Here is a 27,718-nt window from a genome sequence, read left to right as displayed (position 1 = left end):
GGATCTATGTGAATGCATGAAGTACATGAAAACTTTTGAACAATTCACAATCCAAATTTATATAGGTAAAATAGCAGCAAAATTTAATGAGAATAATGCACTTAGTCCTCTAAACAGGCAAAACTAAAATTCAGTACAAATGTTATCTCTGTGAAGCTGAAGCAGGGAGGACGAATGTTACAGCAAACTGAAATTTCACAGAGAATCTGATTCCAAACATGATTAGCCAACTGGAATTCAGACAGAAAATTTTTTTTGGTGCAACTGAACTCACAAGTATCACACCTTACTTGAAAGTGTGCACCTTTAAACAAGGCCCAGTCACTTCCTTGGCACTGCAGCCTTTGCTGCTTCTCCTCAAAGAATTACACCTGATTTTGCTCATCTTGCAGCTTCTCAGTACAAAGACACCAGCAGCTGCCTACATCATTGCAAAGTACTAAGTTTAACACACATCCATGTATCAGAAACTGTAAAGCTGAAGGACTTGAGTATTTTTTACTAACAGTCAAAATATTACAGGTAAAATCTGAATTGTCATTGATAATTTCTTTAGTTGGAGCATGTACTTCTTGAGCTATTTAACTTATGAGCACATTCTTAAGTAAGAGTGTTCAAACTTATTTACACAAAATTGAAATAAACCCACGAATTAGCTCAAGATCTGTAGTGCCACCTGGTCACATGCATGGAGTTCAGCAGACCAGTGCAGTGTGTGCACATAAAGAATGTGAAGTTTTGGTGACCTGCCTATGTTCCAAATGTATGTACCACAAGACCATGCAAAAAGCAGAGAAAGTCTGTTGCTGGCACGAGGTGCTACAACAGGAGAAGAATATTTAAAAGAACATCTGCTTAAATTTTCATGGAATCTCCCATAACTTCACTTTTCAAGAACTGAATTCTAACATTGTCATTTGAAAGAAATTTCTATTTAATTTCTATCAGACAGACACAGATTAATCAGTTTAACACAATCTAAATTATTACTTTCTCAGTAGTCAATTTTATACATGCTTTTAAAATATACAAGCATTTCAAGCTGCTGCACTTTTCTTTACAATGCAAGGAAGACTAACAGGACATATATCACTGAGTACTGTAGCCATTAGTTGCAATAACCTCACCAATCCATTCTATTCTAAAAAACATTTACAATTCACTTTGAAAGTAAACGAGAAGAGAGAAAAATATGTGTCTTAACAGAAACAAAAGGTAAACATGTACCTTAACGGAAACAAAAATATGAGGTGATGTACATGAAGAGATAATTGGAGTAGATCAACAATTCAAGATAAAAAAATAATAATTTCAAGCTTCTTAGTTCCCCAGATAACACTGCTTGCTTCTTTTGCCCAATAAAGCAGATTAAAAGTAACTGATATATGACTTAAGTACAATCCTATTTTTCTCTGCAAAAGTAACTGAAGGTACTAAAAAGCTTTATTACAAGCAGTAGAATTATTTTGGTAAGTCTTCAGAACTACCTGAACTTGCATTCTGCTTTGACATCTGTTATTCAGTATATTCTAAAAGCTTTCTATGTCTTTGATTCTAGACATAAAACCATCAAATTAATTGTAATCCAACTTACTAAGACTACTTCCACAGCCTACAAAAACTGTCAGTTCTTTTAGCTTTAGAAAAAAAGAAAAATGTATAGTGATATATAGCTATACTGATGGCTGAATACTTTTCAATATTTCTAAGCAAAACAGTATTAATATCCATGTAACTAAGATTGAGCTAATGTCCAATTAACGTTTTCTGAAAAAAACTGAACAGCTTTTTAAGGCTGCAGATACCGAAATCTGCAATACAAAAACAGACTTCAAAGAAATTGAATATTTATTCGTGTAGTCTGGTGCACTACAACGATAGGTAAATACCTTCACAAGGCTTTACCTCTGTCATAATAATGCTATAATATTTCAGCTGCAAAGTTTACATTGAACATTTCAAGAAGTTGAGAGTACATGGACTTGGAACACAGTGATTTCTTGTCAGAAACTACATACTGTGCCATTAATACAGCAAGCAAAGCAAGGATTGCTTCTTTTGTTGGTATACTTACCTGGTTAGGTTGGCTAGGAAAACAGGCTCTCCTGGTGTTGAAATCCTCAAATGTTGAAGGCCGTAAATTTGCGCTGTTGTAAGTTTCACTGGTTACTACAGTTTCATGTTGAAAAAGGTGATCTTTCATTAGTGAACCTGATGTATTTTCTTGAGCAGTCTAGAACACATAAGGAACTTTCATGAAATGATTTTTGCATTTACATAAAAACAACACCAAACCCAACCAGTTCATACATAGATGTGTTAATATTCCATATAATGGGTTAGAGGTATCTATAAACACTAGTAATCTTAAATGCACATTTTTTTAAAGCATTTAGAAGTAGGCAAGTATTTTCTTTATTTTGAATCAGCCTTTGTAAATACAGAATTTCTCTGCAGACAGTACACAACTTGGGCACTAGAGATACGTGCTGTTGAAATACAGTTGCAAAATCAGACTTCTCTAAGGAAATAGAGATTAACCTGTCTCTGAGATGTTTATTCTAACTACCCATGAAGCTGCCAGTATTTACAGAAACACAACTGGAGAAAAAAAATTGGAGACTATTTTATAAGGCAAAACCTAGTCAGATCTTTTAATAAATTAAAACTAAAATCAGCTGGAAGAAAAAAAATAACCTATACCAGCTCAATTAAAATATCTAATTGCAGCAAGTGTGCATTAGACATGAATGACAGTCATTTTGTAATTAAAGTTTATCAGGCAACTCAATACAAAAGTGAGACTATGAAGCAATACATGATGAGATAGCTGCAGGACCTGTGCTATTCAAAAGAAGGAACAGGAATTATGTTTGGGTGGAATACTGGCTTGTAAGATGATCCAGTTTCTGAAATGAATTGAAAAATGAACAGTTCTCATTCTTTAAGCTTGACTGACTGGGACATACTTAGGATACAGCACAGCATTTCGATACAAATTCCACTGAGCTGCCAAAAATATACTGTATGTTTTGTTTGCATTGAGGGATGCTGTAAAGTTAACTGGCTGTCATCGTGGATAGCACTGAGAAAATTCTGGCATCATCCAGCTTCCAGCAATGAGAATGTTTCAGCTTTATTATAGGGATTTGTATGTTTCAAGAAAATATTTAGAGGAAAACAATAAGAATACTACAGAAAAATACTGAGGCAGAGGCAAACCTGAAGTTTTGGCAGGTTAAATAATGACCCAGAATCATCAGTTTTCACTTATCAAAGTACTTAAGGAACTTATTCTAGGATTACCTTAGTACCTCACATACATAAATGCCTAATGCATCAAGTTTTAAGAGATCTAGATAGTTTGAAGTAGCTGGTCTGTAGCTGATTTTGCAGGAGGAAGAAAATCATCACATCACTAAATTTATATCTATTGTTTCAGAAGCCCCATGTGGGGAAACACTAAATTTAGTAATTCATTCATGATCAGCGTAATTAATACTACAGAGCATACATGCCAAGAAAGACAAAAACTCACTCAATCAGGGTAAAGCACCCCTGAAAAATTTTGAAGGCAGGCAAAATACCAAAAAGAAGTACTATTGGCAGATCCTTAAGCATGACACCACCACAAAGTAACTGACCCTGTTATTGTCAAAATTAAATTTTCTGGTCAAACGTTGTTGGAAAATGAGTGTAAAAGAAATATTGGAATGACTAAAAAGAATTGGACTTCATATATGTAGACTTATTTTAAGAGCAAAAAGCATCAAATATTAGTGCGATAGCAAACATCTTCATAGCAGGAGGTACTCCTGCAGATACACTGCCCAATAACATAAAAAGCTTCCAAAACAGTGGCTCAAACTACAGAAGAGCTGTATTCAAAATGAGGAACAACCATTTTTGGTATGAGCAATGTTTAAAATTACTACAAAAGCATTTAAGCTAAGAGCCAGAAGCCATTTTACAGAAATCACAGTGATAAGCATCCCCTTTCCCCTTCCCCTGGCTATTATAAACTTGAGTGGTCTAGGAAGAAGGGAGCAAGCTGCAAAAACTTCTTCTCCTTCCTTCCCAGGGAAAAAAACATATACTACTCACAAGCCTGTTTTTATCCCTGGGTGAGATTTGCAGCAACCTGCATTATTTCCTGTCCCTGCAGGTGATTCACACCTTTCTTCTTTAAAAATAAACTATCTACACTATAGAGCAAAAAGGACACATGCACATGCTCACACAGGCAAACACAAGTACTTTCCTTGGCACTCAAGGAGGGCTCCATCTAATGAAGGACACAGGCACGGATCACCTCTGACTGTGCTAACTAGCGGTGCCAGATGATGCACGAAACCCAAACCTTACTCTTAAAGCAAACCTTCATGCCCTATACACAGCAATTATCAAAGAATGCTTTTAGAAAATTCCAACACAGATACCACAATTCAAACTAATTGACTTCAAGGACAAATTTCAGGGTGGCAGCAGACAGAGAAAATCATGTGACCTTTTGTAAGGCAAGAACTCGCCAAACAGCATTTCTGAAAGCACAGTGCTCAGCTTACCATCCTATACCCTACAGGTAAGTGGACACAGACTAACTTCTGGTATTAAAATAAAAAGCAATCATGTCAGTCCTTTTGCCAATAAATATTCACTATGCTGAATTACAGAAATGCAAGATGAACATGGTGAACTCTCTGCTTTTAACTAAACTGCAGTTTTAATACAGTCAAACCACGCTTATTAGTATCAAAAACCTTTTCCTTGGACAACTTCCTGCTCCAATGTGATGTTTTATTACAAGGTCATAAACATCTGAAAACCCACATTTATAATGGAAACACTGACAATCTGAAGTAGGAAGCCCTAGAAACAAAAATGGTATTGTGTTGAAAATGCATTTAAGTAAGAAGCAAACATATAAAGTTTTCCACAAGAACTTATACAGAACAAATATACAGAGTATCACACACTAACACAGATGCACACATTCTCCCTTTCTACTGTCCAAAGCAATTACACCGCCCACATTCAATATTCTTTAACCACAGCCTGCAAAGTACAGTACTGGCATAGGTTATTCAGTATCATCTGTAAAGCAACCTACGCCAGTTTTTAATGCACAACGGAAATCTGGTTTGCTCCCAGCTGCTGGTATAATAATTACTGTCCTATGGTTGCTAAGAGATACTCGGAATTTTTTTCCAAGACTACTAAAACATTTCTGTGCGCACAAGCAAAAGGATGCTGGGTAAAGCAATAAAATGACTCCAGCTGTAGCTCTCCAGCAGAATTCAAAGCCAGATGACAGCTGTAGAGAAAATGAAAACCAGACTGAGCTTCTCTTGTTCTTCAGATTTTCTCTCCTTACTTCTCCCAGTTTGCCAGAGTTAAGTCTGGGAGAGAATTCAACATTGTTCTGCAAACATTGTTAAAAATGTTCTCCTCTAAGTAAGTTTAATGATTACACAGAAGGATGGATGAGAGACCACATTTCCGCTGCATCCCAGTTCTTGCATTTACTTCCCATGAGGCCCGAAAATCTGCTGCTTGATGCTAACAACACAAGAAATGTTTTAATGCTTTTTCCTTAATCTTTCAATTCTGAATAAATTATACAGGTTTCAAAAACATCTGAATGACTTCCTTCTGCTTTGGCTATTTCTGAGACTGATGGAGCAATATATTTGGCAAAGAAACTCTATTTTCAGGTATGTGTTTCTGACATAGGCTGAAATATTACCTAGGTTATTCTAAATATTTCATACAGTTTAAACTAAAAAATAAGATATTTGATATGTCTCTTTCTTCAAAGGCTTTACCACCTGGATATATAGAGAACTCTACATATAAAAAGGCTGCTAGGAATACTGGTGAGGGAAAAAAAATTCCTCCTGTTTTTTATATACAACTCCAATAAAAAAAGCTTAATAAATCAAAATGGTTTAGCACAATATATTAATAGATTTATTTGAAATTGATAATATGAATTAGTATTACTTTTAGTTCTAAGAACTGGACCTAAACAATTTATTATGCGCACTAAATATTTCTAATCTTTAGTGTTTTACCATGTAGTATTGTCCTATCCATAAAACAATACAGTGCATCAAGGGTAAATTATTTCACATTTCCTTAAAAGTCATAATGTTATTTTCATAAAATCAAACTTCTGCAAACATTTTGTTAGAGACAAAATAAATTGAGTGGTCCTTGAAGGCCCTTATGAAAAGGTCACAAAACAGTGTATTTACTGAGCAGCATATGAACAATTAATGTCTTCCCTGCCTGCACCAAAACCAGTTAAGATGAATGTAAGTTTCAGGCCTTTCCCCCTTACTATTAACAAAAAGTCCAGTGTACTTCTGAAATGACAAGCCAAACTTTTTATTTTCTGCTTACAATTTATCAGTCTACAGTTTTCTTCTGCCAGTAGTAAGAAACTCAAAAGTATAAGTGATCCAATTCTTATTACTTCAAACTGTTAAAATGTGTTGGTAGCCTATAAATAACACCAATATGGCTGAATCAACAAAAACTGAAAGAAATTAAAGCTCAACTACTCTATTTTTCAGTCCACAAAACCCCTACAAAAATAATTCTAAATGTATGAACTCTAGATTTCATTTAGATTTACTTCTAAGGAAAAAAAATATATTTTTGGTTTTTTTTCAGATAAGCTAGGTGAATTTTAGAGCAATAAGTTTATATTTGGTAGAGGAAAATAACCGGAGCCAATATTTTAACAAACAAGCAAAGTGACTTACACAAGCTGCTCCTACATTCAAAATGCAAGGTTTTATACCAAAACCATCTAAACTTTCTAACAGAACAAATTCCCAATGTGTATTTCCATGTAAGTACATCTACTTTTCCAGGTTCCATTTACCAACATTATAGGAAGTCAGGTAGCTCTGCCTTAACTCATTGGTGTATTTTGGTTTTAAATGAATCTGGTAAGATTAGGGCTTATTTGATGATATGTTCAATTTGCATCAAATAAGTTAAATAAACAATCAAAAATAATTGCAATAATTTAAGTAACCATGAAAACCCTTAAGTGATCATATTCTTTTAATACTAGGTTTTTAACATTATTTGGAAACAACAGAGAGGTTAAAGAAACTATAAGGAAGCTATGTCTTAAAATGATAAATTTGATCTTCAGCAAAAGGAATGCTTTCTCCAGGAGATTTTATTTACAAAATGTAAATTAAAAAATCAGAAATTTAGTGAGTCTAGGTGTAACATAGCAAGCCAATTGCTAGCCTAGAAGGCACAAGACGAGTTCAGTTTTTGGATTTACATTTAAGATATGCACATACAGCTTTTGGACAATCACTATTTCTGCTAACTACTCCTATAAAATGTGATAATACATATTACAAGGAAGCACTGAGATTTCACACTGAGATGATAATTTTTGATCTTCTTTGGATCATTTTATTTGCTCTCTGTAACACCAAATATAACCAGCCAGTAAAATAACTTGAAACATGTTTAGCTTTCTTCATCATCTAATCATCTTCATTAAAAAAAAAGCAAACAACAGAACCAAGCCACCATTAATGAAATTTATGTACAAACCAAATACTATATTTATAATTCAAATGCACATTAAATATAGGATTCCTGCTGTGTAAGATGACTAGAACAGTACAGAAAAACTACTCTTTAATATTCTATCCACACTCCAAAATGCTCTCACACAGATATACTCCAAAACACACTTAAAAATAGTAATGGAGACTTAGGAAAACAGCTTATAAAATGAACAGGAAAACAAAAAAATCATTAAGTCTTTTAAACAACATAGAAGTGGCAAAAAGCAGGGGGACAAGTCAACACAACTCTTCAAATACTCAATACATTCTCTTTAAAGAATGATGGTCTTACATATCAAGTTAAAAGGACCCTGGGGTATCCACTTTCACTTATCAGAGTACCAATCTTGGAAGGGGGGGATTTAATAATTTGAAAGAAAATGTGGACTATTTGGTATTTCAAAGGTGTTCTTGGAGACTAGACCTGATGCCTGTGACTAAAATGGTGTAGCTTTTCTGCACTCATGTTCATAAGCCTGCAATTGCAGCTTCGTTACTGATACATAAACCCAGTTTAGATGAAGCAGAGCTAAACCAGGGTGAATTCAGTTTTCTCTGCATTTCTTCTTTTTTCCTTCCTTCTGATAAATGCTACTATCAGTATCACTTATTTTACTTTGCTGTGCAGAGATATGGTAAGACATATTGACTAGCTTTTTTGTTTCTAGAAAACAGGACATCTATCCACAGCACAAATCCACAGTTAAATAATATCTACTGTGATGAAGTCTTTACGTATGTTTTCCTGTCTAGAATGTAAAAGATAGTTTGGCCAGTGGTTTGTACCACACAAGATTGATTGTACCTTAACATATATATCTGGTGTGTGAGTATTTATACATTATATGTATAATGTAATAATAATATATAATCTATATATTTTAATATATAATAATAATTATAATCTGGTTTACAGACATTTAAAAATATATACATTTATTTATACATTTATTTATTTATACATTTATTTTTTTAAATGGAATATAAAGTAAGCCTATATTTACATATGTAAATAGGCGGTGTATTGACATTCACATGTATAGAAGAGATGCTGTAAATACACTTTTCTCTACTTTGCCAATAACAAATTTGTAACTATAATGAATCTCAGATATTTTCCTCAATTTTGGCATCCTTATATAGAAATGTAATAACTAGGCAGCAAAATCAGATGTAATTGGTTTGTTCTAATCTCATTAGGGCTGTAGAAACTGTTCAATTATTAATCCTTGCAACAAAGCATGTTTAAGCAAGTCATTTAAGAGCTGATTAAGGACTGCATTAACTTTGGCACATATTTCCTTCACCCTGTAAAAATATAATCTCTTTTTAAAATCTAATATTCATAGCAATTTTACTTTCAAGTGCCTTAAAATAAAGCACTGAAAGTATAGAACAACAGGTGACTGTGCACCCAACACTTACACAAAGTAATACATTTCTTCTGCCATAAAATGAAAAGATATCAGGAGACTTCTGTGTTGCCACTGCATTGCAGTATCCTTTCTAAATACTCGACTCTCAGTCTCCTATCGTATCTTCAAAGTCAGCTGCTAATTTTCTTGATTTTGTGTTCTAGAGGTTCTACACTGGATCTGTTTACACTGATACAGGATTTATTATTGCATAAGTGGCAAGTCTCCTTCCCAGAAGAAATCACTTAGCAACACTAGCAGTTTTCTGAATAGTAACTAAGACCCCTGAGTCAACTTGTTTCTTTGCCATCTTCATAATAATTTAAATTTCTGCACTCTAAAACCTGAATATATGTGTGAATGAAGACACAGCTTTCCCTTAAAACCATACATAAGAAGGGAAAAATGACAAGCATACATAGACACAAGTAGGACTTCCTCACTTATAATATTGTTATTCACTCTGCATGTGTGTATCTATATCTAATCTATAGCTATATATCCATCCATAATGGTTTTTTATACTGGCTTTTTAATTATATGATTCTTGGATATTGCCAGGAAGTGCTATGTATCAGTGTTACCATACTTACGGTATATTATATGGTATACTTATATAGTACTGTAGCTCTAGAGCATGGTTGGACATAAATTTTTATCTCTTAAGTCATTATGACCTACAGAAATTGAAGAGTGCAAAAAGAAGATCAATAAAAACTTGAATCTCAGTAAGTGACCACTTTATTTTCAGTGTGTTTTTAAAAATTGAACTTCTGTCTTTCTTTGTACCAGATCCTCTCAACCATTGTCTCAGCATCTTTTCAACTCTAACCATTTGAAGTTAAAGAGTTTTATCACTGCAAAGGGAAATCTAAGGAAACAAACAGGATATATAAGTAGAAAGATTCTTCATCCCTCTATTTTGTTGCCCAGAAGAATATTTCTTATTTCAGTAAGATCAAAGAGGACATATAACTTGAACACATACTGAAATTAAAAATTAAACTCAGGATGATACTTAATGATCCTATGGATTAAATAATAACTACTTTGTTTAGGACAGATAATATTATAAGTCTTCTAGATAATTCTTCTAGAACTTATTTCACTAAACTGAATTTTGCTATTGCTCTTATTTTGCTTATTCTCAGTAATGAGAGCAAAATCTCTTCAGTACATTTGTAAAATAAAAAATGTACTATTAATTAAAAAATTTACTCACTTGAAAGCAGTCTTCTGCCACTTCAACATCATTTTGGGAGGGTGGATAACCTTCATATAAAGAAAAAAAAGTAGACAAAGTTATTTTCTTCATATTTACCACTTACTGCTTCCAGTTATCCATATAATCTCTCAACATCCAGTGATGATTATTTAAATATTCTTGTTTAGGTTTTAACCTATAGATCACTGCATTTCAAGTTGATTTGGTAAGCATGATTTATTTCTACACTGCATTTTCTATACTGAGTATTCCTAGCCACACTCCTCTCTCTTGTTCCCACCTTCCTAGTAAAAGCATTTTCAGTGTCATCAGCAGTCAGAAGCAAGGGAGTATATTCCTTTTGATGTAGCATTTTGAAAACTAAAGGCAGACCATTTCGTTGGCAGGAATGCACACTGTTTTATTTTGCTATAAATCAGCAGAAATTGAAAGTGTGAGACCCTAAGAGAAAAAAATTACTCTCATGTTCTCTAAATATTTGCCTTGAAGGGATATGGATTGTACCAACAAATTTCCAAAGCAGTTATTAGAGTATGTCAAAAACATTTCCCTTCAGAAACATGCTCCTCCCTTCATTAGTAGGATAACACACATAAAACCCCTAAAGTTACTTTTTACAAGCCTGAGATGTTCTTTCAATTCAACAGACACACGTTCTCTTCCCTCCCTGTCTCTATCTAGCAATACATTTATCATATTTTCAGCTTAGAATCTAGGCTTGATGATATCCTTCAGTTTGCTCACTGGTTTCCACTAATTCAGTGAAACTCTGGAACTTCATTCCAGAGTGGGCCATATTGTTATCTGAGTAAATTCTTCTTCTGTTTCTAAAAAACCTGTCCTCAGAACCAGGCTGAACACAGAACAACTACTAACTCATCTGTTAGTAAAAACTAAAACTATTAACTGAAAGTATGTGTACATGACAAGAGAACTCAATAGGTCACAAATTATTCAACTTCCCAGCTTATCCTACAAGAACACAGGAGTTGCAAAAAGCTTCTAAGATCCAAGTGAGAGAATATTACACTCCAGCTTCCTCCATTTCTTCGTGTCTAAAAGAAAGAGGCAATGCTTTATTACGTAGGGATGTTTCAGGAAATTACCTAATTAGTGTTTGTGAAACAATTTAAGACACTTGAATGAATGGCACTTTAGAAATGCCAGAAGTACTATTACCTATTAAAATCCCGATATATATAGTTTAATCCACATCCTTAAATACTGTCAATGAAAATTTTACACAAAGTGCTTTGACATCTTTTTCAGTAATGACTCAATATTCATCCACCCCACCAAGTCTTTCACCTGAAATATGTACCTTGAGAAATATCCTCTACTGCTCTCCGAATACCTCTATCAAATGCTCTTGCATCAGCAGGACTCTGAAATGTGAGGCCAAACTTTTTGTCATCAATCTTCCAGTGGTAAAAAGTAGGAGTAACTTTGTTGTAAACAAGGTCTTTCTTTAATGTGCATTCCAAGACCACCTTTCAGAAAGAAAACAGAAGGAAAAAATATCAATGATGAATATATCGAATTTGAGAACAAAAGGTAGTCTTTGTGAAGTAAAACATACATCATCGAGGTCCCTCTTCAAATTTTTTCCTGCTACAAAGATGTAATTTTAACTTAATTTCTATTATGAATTATTCACTATCAATTGCTGATAAATAGTATGTGTTGAAGACACTATTTGTTTACTGAGTCAACATTCCTGTTCAAAAATCTCATACCCATAAAAGAATCTCATACCTGCAACAACCAGTACAGACTTGGTAGATGTTCAGGAAATGAAATAGGTCACATCCCTCCAAAAAGTACTATGTGTGCTGGTATCAAATTTTACTGTATCACTGAGATCTACAAAATTTTTTAGCACTAGACTAACTTCATGCTGCTTTCAGGCAGATTTTCAGATTTCTCTCAGAAAGGCTACTAGACAAGTGAAAGCAATACAACAGAATTCTTTAAAAAAATGAGATCAATAAAATCTTTGTAAGTGTATTAGTGCCTGCACCTAGACAAAAATACATTTGTGTATTGTATAAAAAAAAGAAGTAACTGCAAATAATGAACAGAAGTATTTGGCTACAAAATCATTAGAGGTATATATGTACATTCAGTTCTAAAGCAAAGTCACAGTCTTCACACTGAATCATAAAATGGTCTGCGTTGAAAGAAACCTCAAAGGGCGTCCAGCTCCAACCCCCCTGACATGGGCAGGGACGCCTTCCACTACACCAGGTTGCTCACAGCTCCATTCAAAATGGCTTTGAACACTTCCAGGAATGGAGCATTCACCACTTTTCTGGGCCACCTGTTCCAGTGTCTTACCACCCTCACAATAAAGAATTTTTTTCTAGTATCTAATTTAAATCCACCCTCTTTAAATTCAAAGCCATTCTGCCTTGTCTTGTCACTCTATTCTCTGTTAAATAATCCCTATCCAGCTCTTTTTGCAGGCTCCCTTCAGGTACTGGAAAGCCTTATCATTTCCCCTTTAAATAGACTGGTTTTAAAACTGCATTTGCATTTTTTTTTTACTGGTAAAAATTATTTTAAGCAGCATTGTTGCACTGAGCATTTATTGATTAAAAAAAATCCCATTTTTGGGATTGAACAAGAAAGTATGGAGGGAAATACATTGATCTGCTCCCACTGCAGTATGATAAAGCTCCCAGTAAGATATGTCTCTCTGTATTGGTATTTGATGATGGGGGCCTACACTGACTGAGAGATGAATGAGGAATTTCAATATTCTATCATTTCATTGATGTACTTCTAGAATTTTTAAATTTTTTTATTTTGTTACATATGTGGCTTTTTAAAAGAAAAAGATAGGGAATTCCTCACAGAATATGGTAAAATTAATTTAAGTACAAACAACAGCAAAAACTCCTCAAATTAAAAAAAAAAATATATATATATATATATTTATTTGGGTTATTCCTACATATTCTTTGCATTCCTCTTCTCCATTCATTGTCTAATTATTACACAGGCAAATAAGGTTTTTTCTCTTGCACTTCATTATTTATTCCCCCTACAACCCACCAGTAATCATCTCCTCTCAACTGTTACTGCCTTTTACCTCTGCCTCTAGAAGGATAATAATCTATCTGCACATATAAACTCCTTTAACATTAATGTAATTTTTTGTTTCTCCACTCAGATCTCCCTAAATGGTCAACAATATGTAGGTAAAAACGCTTACAAGAAAACATAAAAAGGAATCTGTTTGCTGTAGGTCTGTGGGAAAAGTTGTTGCAGGAAGAAAAAAAGGATTATTCTGCAGTTCTAAGGTGCATCAAATCGTTGTTCTTTGTTCCTCTGGATGATTTTAAACTTGCTTCCTCTTTCAAAGAGCAGTTAAAAAGGAACGCTTCTCACACCACTGCCTTTTCTAGGTCTGAGAGCTCTTTAGGGGGAATCTCTAATACATTAACAGCAACTATTTTCAGTCTATTTTGTGTGCCATGTCATCCAAAACATCAACAAAAAGTACTGCAAGCCTGTTTTTATAGCATTACAATGATTTTCTGGTGCCCAAGGGATTAATCCAGATTACTTCATACTGAAAATTCATACCCAGTAAAAATGTTACCACTAGAGATGAAAACTGGATTAAAACTTCACCACTGAGTACAAGTTAGGGTTTTCAAAGACACACAAACCAAACTAGAAAATTCCCAAACCAACTCCCTCCAGCCCAAAAAGCAACACTCACCCCCAACTTCCAACCCTCCCATACGTTATAACAAGCTTTGATTAACAAAACAAGTAAACATCCCATCCAACACTATAATTGTTTTCAACTTGATTCAAGGAAACAACACATTTGAGGGAGTGACACTGATTTTTTCCCCATTTAAACCTGTATGAAAACAAGCTGCTTAACACAGAAGATAAGTGAAAAGGCATTGAAAAGGGAAAAATATGTTGTATTAAAATTAAGCAAGGCTTGATTCCTGCCCCACCCGAGAGAAAGCCGAAAAGCTATGGGTCTCAATTAGCAGTGAGACACAAATTTATAAACATCCAGCACTTCGATAGTATTTGTTACACTCAGAAATACAAAAAATTGCAGATCAGATAAAAAAACATACCAACCATCCCAAGAAGCATTCTTCTCTCCCTGAAACACTTCTATGCTTTGCAACAATAGTGAATTTTTTAATTGTAAAACTTAATTTTGCCAAAGGCTACCTTATGCTCAAGCATGTGAGCTATGATGAGGGCTGGGGAGGAAGCATCCTCATACACATATTCTCCAAGGCCTGGAAATGGAAACCAAGCTTTTCCAATGCAGTTATATTTCAAAACTCCAATTATTTTTAGTGTGCTTTGCTATGGTTCAGAACTCTCCACATCATAGGTGAAGATCATATACTCTTCCACATCATTATCCAAAATATGCACTCCCAAACCTTTTTAGGTAGACCTTCCCCAAGATCTCCAGGGATAAGCACAGCAAAGGCTTGAAAAATTGTAAATAAAATGCCTACAGCTTAACTAAGTTTCATTTCCAAAAACATCCCATGGGTTACTGTTCTGAAGGTTTTCTTCATTTGGAGACTTAAATATAAGACTTCCATACCAATATGAAACATCTACCTTGGCACATAATGGAAAATGTTGCAGAATCATCAGACTCAAGACAGAAGAAAAACAGATCCACATGACCAAAATTTAAACTCTCATAGCACAAATATAGAGCCCTATTTATGCTCTATGTCTCCTGTTATTCAATTAAAAGCTCCTTTTAATATCTAGATGCCATTAAATGTAACAGTAATGAATTCATTGCTACTCAAAAATACTTGTTAGCCTAATGTTTCTTTTCTCACCTCTAAAAACTAAATCTTTAAAGATAATAAAATCTATTTGGCTTATGCAGACAATATCAATCTCCAGAGTCAGAAATTTTCTACTTTAGCACTTAAAATCCAAATACTATTAAACAGAAATGAGTATTGAAGATATGACATCGTTATTTAGAGCTTATTTCAGGAAAAAAAAACCCAAACAAAACAAAAAAAAAATCCCAAAACTTTTGTTTTTGATACAAATTTCTATCTTGGTAACAGACCCAGTAATTGAACATTTTGAGATCCTGGACACTATTGTACTGTTTTCTAGCTGTACTTTCAAAGCTTACAAGAGAACATGTGAGAAAGCCTCACTGTTTCTCATTCCCAACCCAAACCTACAAACTTACAAACACACCACTTTTCAATGCCTATTCTGCTTTACTCCTGGGAACAAGCAGCACGACCTGAGTGGATTCATGCCACAGAGTACATGAACCCCATGTCACAGTAACCATTTGACAATTATTCCATGCATACTTTAGATTCAGTTCAAAAAAGAAGATGATGTACTGAGTTGTACTACAGCCCATCAGAATCAAACTTCCCTCAAACTTCAAACACAATTTAAAAAGTAAATATTTAAGTTTGTAAACAGCAGATTTTTAGAACAGAAAGGTATTTCTATTCAATTTTAGCTTTGTGTCTCTTCCTTTACACAATTAGTTTTCATTCAAAGGAAAGATTTTAAACTTTGTTACTCCTGATTCATGATCTAAAAGATACTAGTAATATTTTTTCCCCTTTAATAAAAGGAGAAAAGTCTGGAGAAGAAAACAAACCAGAGAAGCCTATTAGACTTTGCATTCAAGAAGGTAAAATTCACCAAAGCCTAAAAACTAGTAAGTTTGAGCCTAATATGTGCTTAGCTATTGAGATAGAAGAGAGCTACTGTGAACAGCTTGAAAGAGAGAACAGCAGATCTGACCAGGTTCTGAGGGAGTGCAATTGTTCCAAGCAGACTGGCTGGAGCCTGATCTAGGAAGGTGATTATAATAAAGGGGGAAATGCATAATTATGGGAAAAGTCTTCATGAAATACCCTTACATTCCAACACAAATCTAAACAACCTGTGCAAACTAGTGGGAAGCATTCTCTCTCAAATTAATTCAATGGAGCCACGACGTTGATTTTCATCTCAGATAACTAGGATGCTTTTTGTGAATGCCACAAGATGTTTTAAATAGCTGTGTATGCACAAAAACTATGGAAGTTTACATGTAGACTGAAGCTGATTCATAAAAGGACTGACAGCAACCTGCCCCTCAGGTCTAAAAAGAAACAACATCAGCCCTCTCCAACAAGGATCTTCAAGGTTTTAATGTTCATTCTGGAGTATTTAATTTATACAGCTGACTTACAGACTGAGATCTATTGTTATAACTAAATGCCTTCATAGCCTATAAAATACATGGAAAGATTGGTAAACTGGAATGGAACTGCAATTAGTGGGAGCAGCAGCAACTAAAGCTAATTCCTCTCCAGTATAACCATTTAATAGGCATCTGGAAAATATCTCCAGCAAACATCTCATCTATAGATTTCAAGCTGGTTTAGAGAAAATTTCACCTTTCACAATCTGACACATTGGTTAAACAGTTATACTGGTATTATGACTCCCATTTATCTTAGGTAAAAGCTATAGATCTGAACTCCATTTACTTTCTAACCTAAGATATTTCAAAACCTATGCTTCCCCATGACAAAGAAAAGTGTTCCAAGTTCCACACTCTAGGTTTTCATGTTAAGGTAATTTCTGCACCTTTTCTGGAAGCTAAGCCATTTCACAAAAGAAGAGACTTATTGGCTAGAGAAAATCAAGATATAATCTTGATTAGAAAGGTATTTTAGCAACATGTAATGTGACTTTAGAGAATGTGGGGAAGTTGCTTTGTAAAAATGACTTTCTCTTTTAATCCACAGAAGTATTTTCATAAACAGCTGGGTGTACCTTGCAAAAGCTTCAGTGAAATGGAAACCATGGTCCAAGTGACTTGTAGATATTACAGCAGATTATTAATTAAACATTCCTGAAGACACATGTACTCAAAGTGTGAATAACTGAAATGTTAGAAACAGTTTAGGAAGCTTTAAAAAAAAATTGTAACATCTTTTCAAATACAATGGCAGAGCAACCAACTAAACAGCATACTACTAACTTCAAAGATTATACAGCCATTGAGATTTACCAAGGGCATTCTAAAATGAGACTTAGGGGAAGTTGATGCACAGGAACAGCAGATTCAGCATAACACTTCCACAACATCTGAAGATTATCAAAATATTTGGTCTCAACTCAATAGCAAATACAGTGGCTTCCATTTTACTTTACTTTAAAATAAATATATATAGTTATTATGAAATATAATAGTCACCTGTCACTTCTATTTGGACTAAAACCCCACTTGTTTGACTTCATTAAAGAAAACGTTAAAATTTTTGCTTGAACAGTGAATCCACAGGAATATCCTAAGAATTAATGTAAAACCATTAACCATATTGAAAGCATAATGATCAGAACAGTTTTAGAATCAGTGACAGAATTTCTTGTTCAGTGCCTGCTATCTTCTGCCCTTCTAAATAAGCGTCATGACCTAATTTTGTCATCACATTTCTTAGTGTAGGATCTTGTTCTTTCTGGGCCAAGTGGGGTCTTGTTGCATTCCATACAACTTGGTCGTTAATTCATTACTCATTAGCTGTTGCTTATAATTGCATTAACTGAAATCTGTAGAAATACATGAATACACAGTGACTTTCATTCAGTTATCAATTAATTACTGGTTCTCCAGTGTTCTTCTCCACACCCTAAATTTACATTTGTTAGTTCCCTGAGTTTTATTCAATATACACAGGAGAGATGTGTGTCCTAGCTTCTTCCACCTTTTATCCTGTGTTTTTGAGAGGCTGACTTCCAACAGCAACTTCCCATAACTACAGCAAGATTGTAATCTTGTTAGGTCACATTTGGGGGGCCTAAGTACAAGGAAGACAGATGGACGCAGGATGGGACACACACACCAAAAAGCCAAAACCAAAACAAACTGTTCAAGACAATAAATGTTTGGAAAAAACATTCATGCTAACATGAGCTTGATTTTAGACAGGAAGAGGAGGAGAAACATTTAAAACCTTCTACCAGAAGTAGAAACAAAACAAGTCTTGCTGAGGGGAAATGGGAGAGAGGACACTGCAAACAGATCAGGACACTGATGACTGGACATATGCATATGCATGCAGGCAAGACATTAAACCAGTCTCTACTTTGGAGCATTTTATTATTCTTAAAGCAAGCTGTGAATAGTCCAAGTATAAAGAATTAAGAAAAAATGATCAAGTATCTCTAAATCCAATTAAGCTTCTCAAAAAGAGCCTCGACAAGACTAAAAAAAGTTCTAAAGGGAACTACTGCAAAGTGAGGAAGGAACTGCAGGTGCACGTAGCTGTGCGGGAACGCAGGGTACTCTGCTAATTGCGCTACGCCCCACTGAAACAACTGAGTCAGCACAATTTCTATTTATATGCTCTCTTCCTACAATAGTCACAGTCAAGGCAGAAAAATCAGCAGTCCTGCCTCAGAGGAGAAACTGGTGTGCTTGAGGAAGGGTCAGTACAGTATAGGAAGTAATTCTATCTTTTAAGCTTACAGAGGAGTCAACATTCATTTGCAGAAAATAATAAATTCTTGAAAAAAGTCATTAAGACGGAGCTTTTGTGCATTCTCTACTTCTTTTTGTTTCCACAGTAAAACACAGCCCCTTTCAGAAATCTGTTTGCCATACAAGTCACCAAGCAATCCTTAGTAAGCCCATTTTGTCTTCCTTAGGTCTACTCGTAGAAATGGCTGAGATCCTGCACCAGTTTTTATTTTGCGAGGCTGATCTTCATGATGCCTCTTAAGAGACATTTATTACTGGTATTTTATGTAAGGTAGCTGATGAATTAATACTGCCTATGTGTTCATCAAGCCAGGTCAATTCTTGGACCTGTCAGCTTCATGCTGTCTTCCAATACAAAGTTGTTCTCATGTAAAATGGTTTCTTTTTGTCACAGCCATATTCCATAGCTAACCAAATTACTACTGAGCAATTCCACCTGGTTTCATGTTCTTAATAGAATTCTCATTTCCAACACTCCTAAATGCAGTATCACTGGTATAGGAACACAATTTAACTCTAATCTTTCATTGGAAGAAAAATTAATAGCAAACTTTTTCCCAATATGGATGGAGAGTTCAAAAAAAAAAAATCAATGTGCTTGATTCTAGAAAAGCAGAATCAAAACCAAATAACTGGCTCTTTTGGTACACAATCACAGATACAGAGAGGTGCAGCAGCAGCATTAGACTGAGACTACAAATTTACTTTGTAGTTTATAGGCAATAATAAGCAAGCATCTATACCTATGCCCCATATAGTTTTAGTATCATCTATTTTAGCATCTCATTTAATAGATAAAAATTGTTACCGTTTTATCCCTGAGTCGTTCTCCATGGATAAGAAAATCAGCACAGCTATTCTCTTCCTGGGGAATGACTTTGAAGACTGTGACACAGCTTAGTCCACCCCCTCCAAGTGGTAACCATCCACCACTTGAGTCATCCCGGGTCATCACCACAGCTCGCACTCGTGCATAACTATTACTGAAAGAGAAGCAAAAGAAGACATTAGTTTTCCATAAAGTCTAGTAAAACCTAAGCCAAGTTAAAAACAAAACAAACCAACAAACCCACAACCAAGATCACAATAATTAGCACTGTCTTTCCACAAACATCACCTAGAAGAACACAATTTAAGATCACCCTCTAAAAAATGTTCCTCTATATTTTTGTGCCTTTATTAGGACTTCACAGAGGTAGTGATTTTTTTGTAAAGAGGCTTAACCAGAGAACATAATTGACAAACCAAAACTCATATTCTTCCAAAAACTTTACACTCAATGATCTAGCTAGAGGGCAGGAAAGCGATTACGAACCAACTCCTGATTTATTTTAGACTAATCATGAAGCCAGTCAACCACCATGAAATTGCACAGAAAAGAGACTAAGAAAACAGAAAGAGGTCAGGCCTTCTGTCACTGAAATCTAAACAAGAACAGGCTTCTAGCCAGAAATTCTGCTTCCCTTCATCCATCCCTCCTCCCCATGCATATAACTTGTTCTTTGCAAGGGCAGTTCAGGACACACATGGTGGAGTTTGAAAACAGGACCAGTTACAACTACTTAAGATCCACATTTGCAGTATCTACTTGCTGCTTCTCTCCTGTATTTGTATCGTGTGTAAAATTGCTGTAACTTTACAATCTAACATTTTTCCATCATTTAGTATTTTTATAAAATAAACAAATTATTACCATGTCATTACTTAAAAGCCAAACTCCAGAGTATTGGAAAAAGAGGTTTTGGTCACTTCCCTCTTTCTCTGCTCTTAGTTTTTTCTTTTAAATTAAATGAAAACTTTTAGTTTTGGTTATGAATTTGCCACTATATCACTTGGAAAACCCCATGGTTTGCCAATGATAAGAGGCTACATTTGAAGTACAGTTTACTGGATGAATGTAGTAGTTGATGATTGATTGAACATTTCACTACCTTAAAATAAGGTATTATCTTTTTGCAACATATTCCTGATTGAGGGTTTAAGTATTTATGCCACTTAGCACCAGTGATGTCAAACTTAAGGGCTGAAGAAGAAACATTAAAAGAGATCAAAGTTGTTCCTTCTATATTTGAGATAAAACTATTAATGAAGCTGTTGCACTTTTAAAAGATCACTGCTTTATTTCCACCATCCCCCTGAAAAATCCCAAAAATAACAAAGGTAGGCTTTTTTGCATAATTAATATGTTACATTCTCACACACATGCATGATTCATAAATATGATTCACTTGTGTGCATATATATATACACACACAAACGCACACACATATATATAAGAATTTTGCTGCAAGCATGTAAAGCCTAAGTACATAATGGTTTGTAAAATGGAAAATTTTATAAGACTATAAATTTTTAGCTTGTGGGCAGCTGTATTTAGTTTGCTGCCTCTGAGCACAGCCCCCTCCTATCTCTAAATCTCACAGTTAAAATGATGTTCAGTCAACGTTGCTCACCATTTCTTTACCAACATCTTTTAGTAAACTACTCAAACAGAGCTGAGAAATATAATAAAGAAAAATCCAATCCTTCCTGGTATGCATCTATCACAATTTCAATACCTGCAAACACAACTGGCTGCATCTCAATGCTGAATAATATTACTGAAAGTTGAATCACTCATTCGCTGGTCTCTATCACTGTGTTTCGCTCACAGCTAAGGTCAGACTGCAGCTGTGCACTTCATACACAGGCAGTCTCATCCCATTCCTCTCAGAGGAGCCTCTTCTGACAGAAACTGAGGACACCAGGACTCTCCTCTAAACCAGTAAGAAATTGGATGTAACAACTGGTTAAGCCTAAACACTGTGTTTGTATTCTCGATTTAAGTGAGCCACAAATTTAGCTTTTAAGTTTTTCACTCTATAAATTTGGCTGCAAATCTGAATATTAGAGCTTTTATTTGTATATCAACCGACTGCAGCAAGAATTCAGTTAAGGAGAACTTCCCTTAGGCTACATGAGAAAAACCTACAACATTAATTTTTTCTTAAAATGGAAGTTCACACTCCACATACATTTTCTTTCCAAGAACTGCTAAGAAGCAAAGACAGAGGCTTAAGCTACTTCCATTCAATACAGTTCTCTGTCAGTGTTGGGGTTTTTCCCCCATCCTACACTGAGATGCTTAGTCTGGTCTAGTTAATAATCCTTAGATTTGCTTTTCATATATTCCAAATGAATGTTTTAAACATTTAGCCTTTCAAATATTTTAGAAACTACTATCAAATCCACTGCATTAGTGCAAAATAACATTCTCCAAAAGGTAATATTTAATGAACAATCTTTTAAATTGAAACTAGCCAGTTTTTCCATATAACCATCCTGTAGATCCATATAACCATCCTTGTGGACAAATTTTGTGCTTGCAAAAATGCCAAAGTCTACAAAAAGATTTTTAGCTTTATGTTTCTGTTGGTGGTTGTTTTAAAATTATTTTTTTTGTATTTGAATGGAACTCACAATTGGTAACAAATATAGCTATTTTTAGCAACAACACAAGCTGGTTTGCAATTAACCAGAATGCAGCAGCAAGACCTATAAATGATTCCCATTTCCAAAATCCTCTGCAAACAAAACAGGATCTGCATGTCACACTATTGGCACTACAAAAGCACTTGGAAGTCCTGTGTGTGTAAGCATTATAGCCCCATCTACTCTTGGGAACTTTAGAACAAATGGTTAAACTGCTGGTGTACCTTAGCAGTGGGAAAAAGGGCAGACAAGGCTCTAGTGTTTTCCTAACACAGCCCAGGGTTTTTACCTACTCTTGCATGTTAGCAGCTCTATCAGGAATACCTGAACAAAAGAAAAGCCAAGCAGAGCCATCAGTTGAGCACTGCTCTTACAAAGCCTTTTACCAAAGCTGCCATAAGAGTGTGAAATGGAGCATGAAGGCAGCATTGCAACAGCAGGACCAAAGCTACTGTACTGCCAACCTTTCCTGAGGCTCCCTGGTTTTGGTTGTGGCCACTGGAAATTCTTGAGGCAGAGCAAGGTTTAAAGGAAATGGTATTCTGGACAAAGGAGCATGCTGCTTTCTTAAAATCAGTACTGAGGTTCAGTAAGACTGGGGACAATGACACTTGAAATCCAAGATCTTTTACTTTTTAATAAAAGATGTCTTTACTTTTTAATAAGTGAGGAAACAGATCTCTCTAACAACTGAGTGCCTCAGGTAGGAGATAAGAGTATGGTATTCTAATGTGATTAAAGGGAATTATAAATTGGAATAAAGGAGAAAGAGAAAAAAAGAGGTTATCTACACTGTTTTTTCCCTCTAGCAGTGAAGACTTACTGAAGAGTACAGCATGTGTCTGAGTACTATAGCTAGTAAACCTGAAACAAAGCAATTTTAAGACCGCATAATAAATATGTTGTGTGAAGTTTCATTCTAAAATTATAATCAAATGAAGATTATTATACCAAAATCAAAATCTGAAGTGGGGTGAATTAAGCAGTCTAAGAAAGCATTAGGGGTAAAATCAAAAGGTTATAAATCGTAAGTGAACAGGAAAAATATGACCTACAGTCCGTGTGTGTTTCTATCACTGCAGTGCTCTTGGGCCCAAACTGACTTGTAAGCTGGATGACTAAACCATTGTGCAAGTGCAGGAGGCACATCACTGGCCAAGAGGGACCTTCAGCTCTGCAGCTAAGGAACAAACCTGCTTTTGGTGGCTGGGGAAGGAACACAATTGTAAAAAAGGGGAAGAGATGCTGGGGATAGTGGGGAAGCAGCCATCTTGTTGCTTTACATATATTTTAACCTAGTTTCAACAGTATGCAAGTCTTTTCTCTCCTAATTCATATTAAACATTGCCATTCTTCTACTTACACTGCATTTTGCACATTTCTATTTTAATATGGGACTGAAAAACAAAAATGATTTCAGAAATGTTGCTTAAAGTGATTGTATTGTAATTGCAAATTCTTTTTTTTTTAGTACTATACAGCTACTACCATTACCATCGAGAAACCTGAATCTGCAAATGGAGTTATAAACTGAACCATAAGAGAAACTGACTCTTTCAGCTTTGGTAAAAATATTTAAAATTAAAATTTCTTTCAATACTGGAAAGCAGATTTGAAGAAAAGGACCTCAAGTTTCATTTTCACCAAGCTTAACACAAGCCAAAAACATGTCCTTGAGACAAAGGAGGCCAACAATTACACCAGCAGGTCACAGAGGCCGATCCTCTGTCTCTACTCAGCCCTACAGAGGCCACACCTGGAGAGCTCTGTCCAGGGTTGGGCTTTCCAGTACACAAGCGACAGACCCTGGAGCGGGTGAAGCAGAGTGCAACAAAAATGATTGAGACAGAACCATCCATCATACGAGGGAAGGCTGAGAGAGCTGGGACATCTCAGGCAGAAGAAGAGAAGACCTGTGGGTATCAGTGTACACAAACAGCTCAAGGGAGAATAGACAGTGCAAAGAGGAGAGACAGAGGCTCCTTTCAGTGGTGCCCAGTGACAATGAACACAAACTGAAACACAGAAGTTCCATTTGAACATAAGCAATCACTTCTTTGCTGTGAGGGTACCTGAGTACTGACACAGGTTATCCAGAGAAATTGTGGAGTCTCCATCCTTGGAGAGTTCCAAAATCCACCTGGACACAGTCCCAGGTGAGCAGATTTAGGTGACCCTTCCTTCCTTGAGCAGCCGGGAACATGACAACCAGAGATGTCCTCCAATCTCAATTATTCTTTCTTTTCTTTAGTATCATATTTCAAAGCACACCAATTTCATTAAAATACAACTTCATAAATACAATACACGAATATATGGGTTAATTTAGAAGAATTCATGATACTTTGAAGCAAGAGTTGTCACTGTGCAAACAGCTATTTAAACACTTCTGACAAGGCTAAGGGGAAAAAAAAAGGCATTCTGAAAAATCATGACACACTCTGCTATGAAATTGCACTATCTCTGCTGGCACCCACGTAACAGCTCCAGGCTGGTCTCCAAATGTGAAATGGTCATGGATCAAGGCTCTTTACCTTTGACTGGCATTTTACACACATACTTTAGTCCCTCCAACTTCTGCTGCAATATACTTTTGTGTTTGTCGTCTTACCAAAAGAGCATACATTGGCTTTTTATGGTTCTTATTATCCAAGTAGCTTAGCAGAAGACCTTATGATTCCCAGCTGGAGAAGTGCTCATGAGTACATGCATGTCCACGCACCAAAAGGTACTGTCAGACCACTAAGCTGAAGTCTCTTCTGCTTGCAGATAGCATTTTTTGAGTATTGACTCGACATAGAAAGAAAAATAATGTCACCAATACCAGATGATTTTGTGGGTACACTGCTGAGGTTATAAGCCCTTTGTTACTAAAGGTTTAGAGAATGAGTGCCACTGACACAAAATATTAATGACTTAGCTAAAACAGAAGGAGATGCAAATGTAGTACAAGTGCTAAAGAAGACATAATTTACATCAAGAAAATGTATGACAGAGTATGTTCTGATTTTTTAATGAAGAGGATATTGCTATAATAACAGTTACTAAATGAGGCTTTGCTTAAAATGTCTGTTACCTTCCTCCTCTCAAAATTACACCAACAAATCAGAATATACACCAAACTCTTACGCTGCTAGAATGCAATACTTGTCAGATTTTCTCCTTTAAAAAGAGGCAAGAGTATTCCTCACAATAAACAGCAAATGTGCACGGCTACAATGCCTAGGAAGTTTATTTCTTTGAGAAGTTTAGCAAGAAAGACATGGATTTCTAGAAGGAACTACAGACAAATGCTGTTACATTTAGGATATTGGTAACCACACTGATTTACTGAAGAGCTTCAGATTTTGTCAAAAAACCTGAATGGAACATTGCTGCTCAAATAACAAACCCCCAAAAACCAATAAAATGAAACAAAACAACAAAAAGAAATTCTATTTACAGAAACCTGAGCTACCAAACAAAATAGCTTGAACCCAAAATGGTAAAAGGAAAAAGCTACATGGGAGCCAGTATTACAAAAGCAAGGGATAACTGGTATCCTGAAAGAGCCAAAACCACATTATTAAAATTATTATTTAGTAGAAGAGGCTCATGAAACAAGCTGTTTAACAGTGCACCTACAATTCAAAAGAGGAAATGAGACACAAATGAACAAGTGTCAACAAATTATATTGCTCTCATGAAGTGTTCTTTTGGACACAATATAAGAATAATTAAAAAAAATAAAAGTAGGAATAGGGTTATAGTGTTCCTATTTGAATACAGACAATCTAAGATTTATGTCCATGTAAAGTAATCAATGCTGCAAGAAAGAAAGGCTGCAGCTGTAAGCTCTTTTGCAAAGCACAAGAACATATGAAGAATAGAGAAGCTGTTAAGATTTGAAACCCATCAAAATGACATATAAAGTACTTATTTGACGTTTGTATGAAAAACATTTTAGCCCTGTTCCCCAGCATTTTCTCTTCTTTGATAATTGTAGCTAGTTTCTACTACTTCAGTATGACATTTATGAGGGTTGATTAAATGAAGCAATATTTATCACACTAAAGATAAACACACACTTGGATTCTACTCCTTTTAAAGAAACTTCCTTCTGAAGGCCTAAATAAAAAACCCAAACAAACTTATTTTTCTTTCTACCCTTCCCCACAAAAATTAAAAAGACTCAAGGCAGCATTTGAAGGTGGTTCTACAGGTTTTGGACACATGCAGCAGAACTAAATAAATAGCATATAATATGTAATTTCCCTTTGCAGTGGTTTATGTGATAAGGTGGACATGGAAGATGCCTTTTCATCACTTCCACAGCTGCCTGTTCACAACAGAGGACTGCCAGTACCAAGGACATCTGAATTAAATTCCATCCAGTTTTAGGCAGATGGGTAACATGATTCAAGTGGTCAGATCCTGGTACTCATGTACCTTCCAGGTTTAATGGGTTTTCTTCCAGAAAATCCTAAATTTGCCTCATTCTTAAATGCTGACAGCCATAACTCCAGAAATACCCACTCGCTATTCTAGCCTTTCTTCCTTTCTCTGCATATATTCTCATAGTTTTTACTTCTTCCTCACCTCAGAATTTCTGAAGATCCACAGGAATCTCTTCATTCCATTTATAGCACAGAACTGTCTGTACCCTCTTTTAATTCTGTGAAATCATTACTTGTTTCTTACCAAGCTATTGGGTACCGATGCCATGTATTAATTCTGATTTGCTTACCATGGAAACGTATAGAGAAAGATGGAAAAGCTCACAAATGAAACAAAAGAAAGAGGTTTAGTTTGGGTGTTTTTAGTGAGAAAAGTTACCATTTCTTTCCAACCTGGCAAAAACAAAGAAACATCTAAAGAAACGACGGAACACAAGCTTTTCATTTTCTTGAGCTCCTCAGCAAACACGCACAAGTCTGCAGCCTAAGGCAGATTCCACTGAAACTAAGACAACTTGACACTTCCAGTAAATTTCATCAGACAACACCATCCAGTCTAGATTTTTTTTTAAAAGTGAAGCTTGCAGATTCAGTTGCACTTTTCATTTTCCTGGGACTACTACAATTTAGGGTAACAACCTATGGAAAGATTTTAGGTAATACTTATATCTGAACAGGTCAGAATTCTCTCTTCTCTCACAGCCATTGTCCTCCAGTCTTATTTGCTCACAAATTCTGAGAATGAAGTATGCAAGTGCAATTAGATCACTCTCATTGTCAAAGCTGGCCATCTAGCCACTGAGGTTATGGATTTCAGGACTGGAAACCCTGATAACAGGTGTGAATACATTAATCAACAAGCCATTTTGTAATAAAGTTCTAGACCACCAAAATAAGATGAAGGTAACTAACACATTCCTTATAAACAATTTTAACTACCCTAAGGTACAACAGACTATACTAAGTATATTATTTTCAAACAAGCACCTGTGTACTTTTTATCCCAGTGCTTGTTGTATTTAGGAATAGAACTC

At 35.3% G+C, this 27,718-nt stretch overlaps 1 protein-coding gene across 2 annotated transcripts in view; it reads right to left on the bottom strand.

Annotated features, from left to right (window-relative positions):
• The window catches only part of SPRED1 (sprouty related EVH1 domain containing 1), a 61,392-nt gene that overhangs the window by 7,642 nt on the left and 26,032 nt on the right, over positions 1–27,718 (bottom strand). For both annotated transcript variants that reach the window (XM_005479883.3, XM_074542781.1), the window contains exons 2-5: positions 19,586–19,760; positions 11,569–11,737; positions 10,245–10,294; positions 2,075–2,233 (exon numbers count right to left, since the gene is read on the bottom strand). In XM_005479883.3, the coding sequence (XP_005479940.2) occupies positions 2,075–2,233; positions 10,245–10,294; positions 11,569–11,737; positions 19,586–19,760 (553 nt within the window). The remainder of the gene's footprint in view (positions 1–2,074; positions 2,234–10,244; positions 10,295–11,568; positions 11,738–19,585; positions 19,761–27,718) is intronic.

This window comes from Zonotrichia albicollis, chromosome 6, assembly GCF_047830755.1.
Source record: "Zonotrichia albicollis isolate bZonAlb1 chromosome 6, bZonAlb1.hap1, whole genome shotgun sequence".
In the NCBI taxonomy this organism is placed as follows: domain Eukaryota; kingdom Metazoa; phylum Chordata; class Aves; order Passeriformes; family Passerellidae; genus Zonotrichia; species Zonotrichia albicollis.
Note: the sequence above shows the minus strand (reverse complement) of the source record. Positions and strands in the feature narration are given on the sequence as shown.